At 41.0% G+C, this 8,797-nt stretch overlaps 1 protein-coding gene across 1 annotated transcript in view; it reads right to left on the bottom strand.

The window, feature by feature from the left end:
* Positions 1-7,461: 7,461 nt before the first annotated feature.
* The window catches only part of LOC126162660 (vacuolar protein sorting-associated protein 11 homolog), a 202,161-nt gene continuing 200,825 nt past the window's right edge, over positions 7,462-8,797 (bottom strand). The window contains exon 21 of the mRNA XM_049919301.1: positions 7,462-8,368. Coding sequence (XP_049775258.1) covers positions 7,926-8,368 — 443 coding nt within the window. The 3' untranslated portion in view covers positions 7,462-7,925. The remainder of the gene's footprint in view (positions 8,369-8,797) is intronic.

Here is an 8,797-nt window from a genome sequence, read left to right as displayed (position 1 = left end):
AATTACAGAAGCGGAGACTGTGTTGTAAGTAAAATTCCCATTTGCTCAGTTTAGAAAAGCTGGCGGTGGAGGGAAGGATCCAGATGTCTTGGCTAGTGAAGCAACCACTGAAATCAAGTGTGTTATATTCAGCTGCATGTTGTGCCACAGGATGTCTACTTTGCTCTTTGCCACAGTTTGGCAGTGGCTGTACATCCTGATGGACAGTCGTACCAATATAAAAAGCTGCGCAATGATTGCAGCAGAGATGGTAAATGCCTTGGCTCCTTGCACAGGTGTCCTGGCCCCTGACGGGGTAGGATAACCCTTGACAGGACTGGAATAGGAAGTGCTTGGTGGGTGTATTGGGCAAGTTTTGCACCTGGGTCTCTTCACAGGGATATATTTCTTGTGGCAAGGGATTGGGATTGGGACTGGCATAGGGATGGACTAGAATGTTGCAGAGATTGAGTGGGCGACAGAACACCATTCTGGGAGGAGTGGGAAGTGTGTTGGGTAGGATGTCCCTCATTTCAGGGCACGAAGATAGGTAATCAAGGCCCTGGTGAAGGATGTGATTCAGTTGTTCCAGTTCGGAGTGGTACTGGGTGACAAAGGGACACTCATTTGTGGCTGGTTTTCAGGAATGGTGGGAGGATTGGGGTTATAAGGGGAAATGGCATGGGAAATCTGTTTGCGGACTGGGTTTGGGAGATAATGCCTGTATGTGAAGGCCTTGGTGGGACCCTCAGGATACTGAACATGTCTGTGCAAGTTTCTACGTGTCTTTACATATTTTTTTATACACATATTTTTGCGTATCCAGCTCCTCTCACAACCATCAACACCTATTTTACTTATTTCTGCGTTATTCCCATTTCTTTTGCACCATTCCTGCCACAATGGACCCTTGCTCCATCATTCTGTGCCAGTTCAGAAGAGCATCCCTTTTCCTCTCTCAAACTCAGTCACACATCCTGTTTCTCGTATGCTGCCTAAACCATGGAATCACCTCAAACGGCCTAACTGTAAAGATTCCTTTCTCTGGATCCCACCCCTCCTTTCACAGAGACCTACACCTTTTCAGATTCCGCAGCACCCACAAGCCTGGTACTGCAAAAACACATCTCCACGGCACAGGCATCCCAGAACCACCTCCACTCCCTCTGCAGGTTACTACTACTCTGCCATCCCTACTCCATACATCACATCTCTGAAATTGAATTCCTTGCTCTCTAGCCTGCTGACATCCTACTGCTACCTCAGAGCACCACTATCCAACCCCTATTGTACCCACAGTGTTCCTCCTTGTCTACCCCTCATAGCAGCTAAACCCTGCCTAGCTGGCCTTTTCAACTTGCCACAGCCCCCCCCCCCCCCCCCCAAAACTCACTACCAAGCCCCCACCAAATTCAGAGCCAAAACATTCCTGTAACACTGTTGTTAACCTTCCCAGCAAAATCCTCACCTCCAAAGAAGTTTCAGTGCTATCTAAAGGCCTCACCTTTAGCCCTATATCCAAATTTAACCATTCTTGACTTATCAAAGACCTACTCTCCTTCTCCTGAAATGGAAGCACTTCTTTGCTGACAGTCCCTCCAACCAAAACCACTCTAATTCCAACATTGGACCCTGCCTCTTCCAGTTCGTACCACCATCCAACTGTGATCCTTCCCCCCTCCTACTTAACCACCCACTGATCACCTTCCAGGAATTCCTTACCTCCAACTTACCCTCACCATCCTTCTCCAGATCCATTCCTCATAACACCAACCTTTCAGTTGAAGAAAGAATGGCCATACACAATCTCAAAACAAATCCAGACCCAATCATCCTATCTGTAGGCAAAGATTCCATAGCTGTTATGAATTGCAGTGACTACCTGGCAGAAGGCCTCTGCCAATTGTATGACTCCTCCACATATATATTTTATCAGAAGTCCAACACAAACTCCAATCCCTGCTTAAAGCATTAGGCCCTTTCCAGAACATCTTTCCTGAATCCATTTCCCTCCTCACCCCTATGACATCTCGCACACCCATCTTCTACATGCCCCCCAAGGTCCACAAACCCAACACTCCTGGACACCCCTTTATGGCTGGTTATTGTGCCCCAACTGAAAGAATTTCGGCACTCATTGACCAACAGCCCCAACCAATTGCTCGTAATCTCACCTCCCATGTCAAAGACACCAACCACTTCCTTCACTGATTCCCAATCATCCCCACCCCTTTAGATCCTGGATACCTACTTGTCACTGTTGATGCCACCTCCCTATACACTAACATCCCCCATCCTCATGGTCTTACCACTATTGTACACCACTTTTCCCAATGTCCTTCAGACTCCAAACCCACAACCTCATTTCTCGTACACCTTATTAACTTCATCTGAACCTCATTGGAAGGGAAGCTATATACCCATTCTGGGGCACAACCATGGGCACCCATATGGCACACTCCTATGCCAACCTTTTTATGGGCCATCTAGAGAAGACCTTCCTTGCCTCCCAAAACACCAAACCACTTGCTTGGTTCAGGTTCATTGATGATATCTTCCTGATATGGACCCAGGGCCAAGACACCCCATCTTCGTTCCTTCACAACCTCAACACCTTTTCTCCCATCCACTTCGAGTAGTCCTGCTCAACCCAGCATGCCACCTTCCTAGATGTTGACCTTCTCCTCTCTGATAGCTCCACCGAATCTATGTCCACATTAAACTCACCAACCACCAAGAGTGTCTGTATTTTGAAAGCTGTCATCCCTTTCACACCAAAAAATCCCTCCCATATAGCCTGGCTATCCAGGGACAGCATATATGCAGTGATGAAAACTCTCTTGTTCAATTTGCTGAGGGTCTAACCAAGGCCTTCACATACATGCACTATCTCCCTGACCTAGTCTGCAAACAGATCTCCTATGCCATTTCCCCTCACAACCCCAATCCTGCCATCACCCCCAAAACCCAGTCACAAATGAGTGTCCCCTTCGTCATCCAGTACCATCCTGGACTGGAACAACTGAACCACATCCTTCGCCAGGGCTTTGATTACATATCATCATGCCCCGAAATGAGGGATGTCCTGCCTGAGATACTTCCCACACTCCTAATGTGGTGTTCTGTTGCCCAACCAACCTCCACAACATCCTAGTCCATCCCTGTGGCACTTCCAATCCCAACCCCTTGCCAGAAAGATCATATCCCTGTGGAAGACCCAGGTGCAAAATCTGCCCATGTCACCCACCCAACACATCCTATTCCAGTCCTGTCACAGGTTTATCTTACCCCATTAGGGGCTGGGCCACCTGTGAAAGCAGCCATGTCATTTACCAGCTCTGCTGCAATCACTCCACAGCTTTTCATATTGGTATGACTACCAACCAACCGTCCACCAGGATGAACAGCTACTGCCAAACTGTGGGCAAGAGCCAAGTAGACCACCTTGTGGCACAACATGCAGCTGAACTTAACACACTTGATGTCAATGGTTGCTTCACTACCTGAGCCATCTGGATCCTTCCCTACAACACCAGCTTTTCTGAACTGCGCAGATGGGAGTTATTCTTACAACACATTCTCCACTTCTGTAATTATCCCAGCCTCGACCAAAGGTAACATACTGTCCCCACACCCACCACCCAACGGTTTTCACCCCCTCTGTCCTATCATCTCTTCTCCATTCTTGGCTCCCACTCTTTTTATTTGCAGCCCTCTGCCCATGCAGCCATCCGTATTTCCCTGCTCCTCTCCTTTTTTTCCCCACCTCCCTGCCCCACAACCTCCTGATGCTGCACCTGTTGGCAGTCTATTCGCTGCACACTTCACCAGACAGTGTTCGTCTCTCCCCACCCGTACACTACTATCCGTTCCTCATCCCCTTCCAGATTGCTGTTTGCATCCCTCTTGATGTTGCATTCTGCAATGAGATGCTGGAGTTGGCAGTCGTGGGTAGTTGTGTGCATGAGGTGTGCTTACTTGTGGTGTGTGTGTTTGTTTACTGACCAAGGGTGTGGCCAAAAGCTATGTGTCGGTGTCTTTTAATTGTGCCTGTCTACAAATTGACGTGTCTTCTTTACAGTAAGTAGCAGTCTATCTTCTTCTACATTGTTGATGTTCCTACTCGCAGTTTTCATTGTTTGATTTAATATTACAAAATACATATTCATTATAAAAACCGTCACTTTGCATGTCTACCCACAGTCAAATGCCACCTGCTCTTTGTTTGCTGTGTGTGCTACACTGCATTACTGACATCAATGACACTACACTCAAACATGTAAGGATACTGTGTTAACCACTGCTAAGTAGGTTGAAACATTGGCAATTCAGTTAATTTAGTGTTTTATAATGACACAGCCTCATACTCAAAATTATTTTGTCAGAATTACACTGGCCATTGAAGACTACAAACTTATATGTAAGGATACTGTTCCATTACAGAGCACTTCCAGCATAGTTATGGGGCAATTCTGTTGAATTTTGAAAATAACCTGTTATTGGAAGCTATGGTTTTCTTTATTATATTTCCACCTTCTTTGACATCTTCAAAAATTACTAAGTCCTGTCCAGTCTTTGCACTGTGTGTTGCCATACAAAATTCCTTTGACAAACCCATGTGTGATAGTACTGACACAGCAATTAGTGCCTCAAATTCCCATTCCATTTCTTCATCCCACATCCATGACATTTTCTTTCCTGTTTGTTCACAGAGAGGAGCTCTCCACAATTACAAAATGCTTACAAAAATTTATCAGACTGACATATTCTCACAACAATCTCATTGTTTTTGGGCATTGAATACTCTGCTGTTGCTTCAGTTTCATCTGGGTCAGGCGAGATCCCCTCCCTTGCAATAATGTACCATAAGAATTTATCTTGTGTGAACCCAAAACTTTTTTTTTTTAATATTTGCTGTGAAGCCGTGTCTCCATAAAGTGCCTCATAACAAATTTCAAATTCTATTGTGTTCTTCCTAAGTACTTTCTGCTAGACCACTAGGCCACATATTTGCTGTCCTGAACACAGCTGGAAGCAGAGTGCCATCACAACAAGTAGACTGCAAGTCAGCATAAATAACCATTACTTTTAGCACAGGCATCAGCAGTCCAACAAGGTGACAAGCTGCTATTGAATTTTTTGTTTATTAGAGACAAAATGTCAAATATTAACAATACATTCAAGAAAACTGTCGCAATGAAGTGAACAGATGTGGTGAAAATACTGCCGAACATGTCAAAAGTGACTGATTAACCACATGTGGGTAGTGACTACTTCTGTCCTGATCCCAAAGCAGAATGGTCATACAGTCTGCGCCCAACATATGTGGTCTCGGTTTCATCAAGCTGCTTGGACTGGACCAAATCTTAAAATTTGAAGGTAAAACAAGGTTAATCTTATGAACATGATGCAGAAGGTGGTGGAATTACGGCAGCGTGGAACTTCCGTATACATTCTCTTAATTCCATTGCACCAAGACCTCCAACAAAATGAGTATATGGATCTCTTAGCATAAAAGATACAATGCTAAATGGGCACTTACTTAACCCTAAATACAATGTATCTACCCATGCCCCTCAGCTTAAAGTGACAACAAATAACACATGGAAATTAGAGGGGGAAGAAACTTGATAGCACAGAGGCCACCATTACTTTTGGATGGAACTTGCTTCCCCCACAAGGTTATAGTTTACAGACAGCACTTGCTAGGGACGTTAGCTAACAGCAATATTAAGGATGTGCTACTCTCACAGAATCTCTCCCAACCAACTCCAGATAACATGTGTTAGAAACTCACTAAGTTGTTCATGCACTTCAATATCAGAAGGTGATTTACATCATATATTAGTTTTGTGTGAATGGTATGGTGATCCATGTGTAACATAAGAGACTAAGAAATTGAAATATCAATTTTCTAGGAACATCAGCATTATCCTCTCATAAGTATATGCAAATCTTCAAAATAATTACACACTTCAGAAGGCATTGTAACCAACACATTATTATTGACTACTGCATGTTCTTTATGTACCAACAAAAATTTGTTTAGTTTTCAGATGTATTACTAATATAACATGGTACTTACTACATGGTATGCACACCACATGCCAATTAAATTAAAGATTCCAGTTCTGTAAATGATGAAGTCCAATTACACCACTGTCTTGTTTGTAAACTACACTTGTTAACATGTAAAACTGGCCCCACCCCCACTCTGATATGAAATTACTAAGAATCACAAACAGACAGCAAAAATATAGCACTATAAATCTTTTTCTGGGGGTCTCTTAATGTGTAGAATTATCAGTAATGTCTAAAGAACTCTGTTTCAGCCGTACATGTACACTGAATAAAACTAACTGAAAAGCTTATCATTGATTTATATCATCCTACCCTTCTGTCTTTCCCTTGACCAAATGTCTCACATTACGTAACATCTGAATAGTTTTGTTTCCTCTTATAACTTTCTTAGGAGGTTAAGCAACCTTTACTTCTCAAAGACAGCACTTCATTCACCTTGTATGCATATTTCTTCTTCACTTTTATTGAAATGTGAGATTTCAAAAGAGGATTTCAACATTTTTCAGCTATGCACTGATTTTCACATTTTATTAATGTGCTTTGATAATTACATTCCTATGTCAAATAATGGCCAAAACAGTTTCAGAATTCCAGTTGCACTGATGGATTTATGTACACATCTGCTGTCATTCCACTTCATTCTCAAGCTTTACTTTCAAATTTTCCTCACTGGTCACAGGTACTACACCCATAGCAGCAAATTTATCTGCTGAGACAATGTAGCATTTATGGCGGTACATCTGACATTCCACGATATTTGAGTACTATGAAATTTTGTCTTTACAATAAATTGCAGTCTTTTAATTACTTTTATTAGCTACTAGATGGTACTCTGTAGAGTTGTTGAGCCAACAGCCAATCTATTAATAACTTGTAGAAGAAATAAAAATATTTTGGAAGAAAAGAAACAGTTGACAAATATGAAGCAAAAATCTGGCCTTTTATCATCTTCATTATAGGTACTGACACACTTCTTTATCACTAATAACAAATGAAATAGTTTACTAAATTTTAGTAAAAATCTCTGCAGCAATACAATCCATGTATTGTTAAACAAATAGAGAACTTCCTACTCAAGCATTATAAATTTCGTAACAAATTATATGTTTATCTTTCATATTCGACATAACACTGCTCAAAGTAAGGATGCTATATGCCAGACTTAGACACTTATTCTTTGAGAAAAACTGAGTTCATTTAGACTAGATATGGAAGTAATCATTATTCTAAAACTTACTTAGGAACCATTGAAATAAGCAAGATATTATTCTATAGGGTTTTGTAGACTATAGCTCCTCTCTGGCACGAACATTCCAAACTGAAACTATGGATGAAATCATCAAGAAATTATAATGCCAGTATGAGACCAGAGAGGGAAAATAAAAAATAATAACTACTGCAACTGGTACAAAAAAATCTCAATTATATTTCTTCTTGATAAATGGAGACAGTAATGAAAAAAGATAAGAAACATAAATTATAGTTTTGTGTCAACATAGAATAAAATTACAACTGTCAAAACACATCTCAATCCTTCTTCCTTTCCAACTTTATTCACTCTTCATTTTTAATTGTATTCTTCCTACTAATGTTCTGCACATTTTTGTGGCATTTGTTCAAATTATGACTTTTACTGTGATTGAGATAATATTGCCTCCTAAAAGCAGTATACAAATTACCACTTCACTTTAATGAAAAGGAACTGAAAAATTGTGTAAGCACAGTTAACAATGAAACTACTGTGGCTGTAATTTATTCATAATATTAATGACACAGTAAGAATCAAGTTTCTCATTCTGGAGTGATCTTCAGAAAAGAGCATTGCACATCAGTTGAACTGTAACTCTAAACAGACAAAGAATTCTTCAAGTAGCAAATGGGTTCAGATTTTTATCATAGTCATCATCTTCTAGAACTGCATCATCATCACTTCCAAGGAAAGGATTTGTGGGATCATTCCCAACAAAAGGATTTTTACTTGCATCATACTCTTCATCATCTTCATTATCAAATGGGTTCTTCGAAACATCAGAAGGAGGTTCATCAAATGGGTTCCTTGGTGTTTGTGACTGCACTGTTTCTTTTAAAGGTGGTGTTGCTCTAGCAGATGGCGAATGTCGTGGTGTAGATTTTCGACTGTGGCTAGCCATTGCTGGTGATCCTGGAACAGGTGAACGTCTGAAGGGTGGTGTTCTGTCAGTAGGGTGTGTGAGGTTTGCTTCTAATGAAGAACTGTACTGCTTATCAGAACGTTTACTTTCATCCAACCGCATCCTTCCCTCTGGGATCACATTAGAGAGCCCATTAACTGAAACACAATTATTTTTGCCAAATTAAATTGGTGATATCATATATATTACCACATGACTTTTAAAGCTACTTACAAGCAGTTATTTTCTGATTCATGTGAGTTATTTGTATTATTATAAGAAAAAAATGAGAGTGACTGATCTAAATAAAAAAGTCAATTTTCCACATAATTAACAGAGACTTCAGCGTTTCATGCTATTTGTAATTAATAGGCTTGTTTAAATTAGCACTGAATCATGAATGTCAACTGAGTCTTCTGAAAGAATGTGCTCACTGGAATTATACAGTATCTTTGTAAGACACTTCAATGTAACATCAAATTCATACAATAAGTGTTTGATCTGGACCATTTAAAATTTTATGCACACCTGATCTTTGACATAGCCCGTTACTTATCTTACTACTGAAAAACAAAAACAATTATGAC

The sequence above is a fragment of the Schistocerca cancellata genome, chromosome 2 (genome assembly GCF_023864275.1).
Source record: "Schistocerca cancellata isolate TAMUIC-IGC-003103 chromosome 2, iqSchCanc2.1, whole genome shotgun sequence".
NCBI classification, from domain to species: Eukaryota; Metazoa; Arthropoda; class Insecta; order Orthoptera; family Acrididae; genus Schistocerca; species Schistocerca cancellata.
This window is presented reverse-complemented; position numbering and strand designations above follow the sequence as displayed.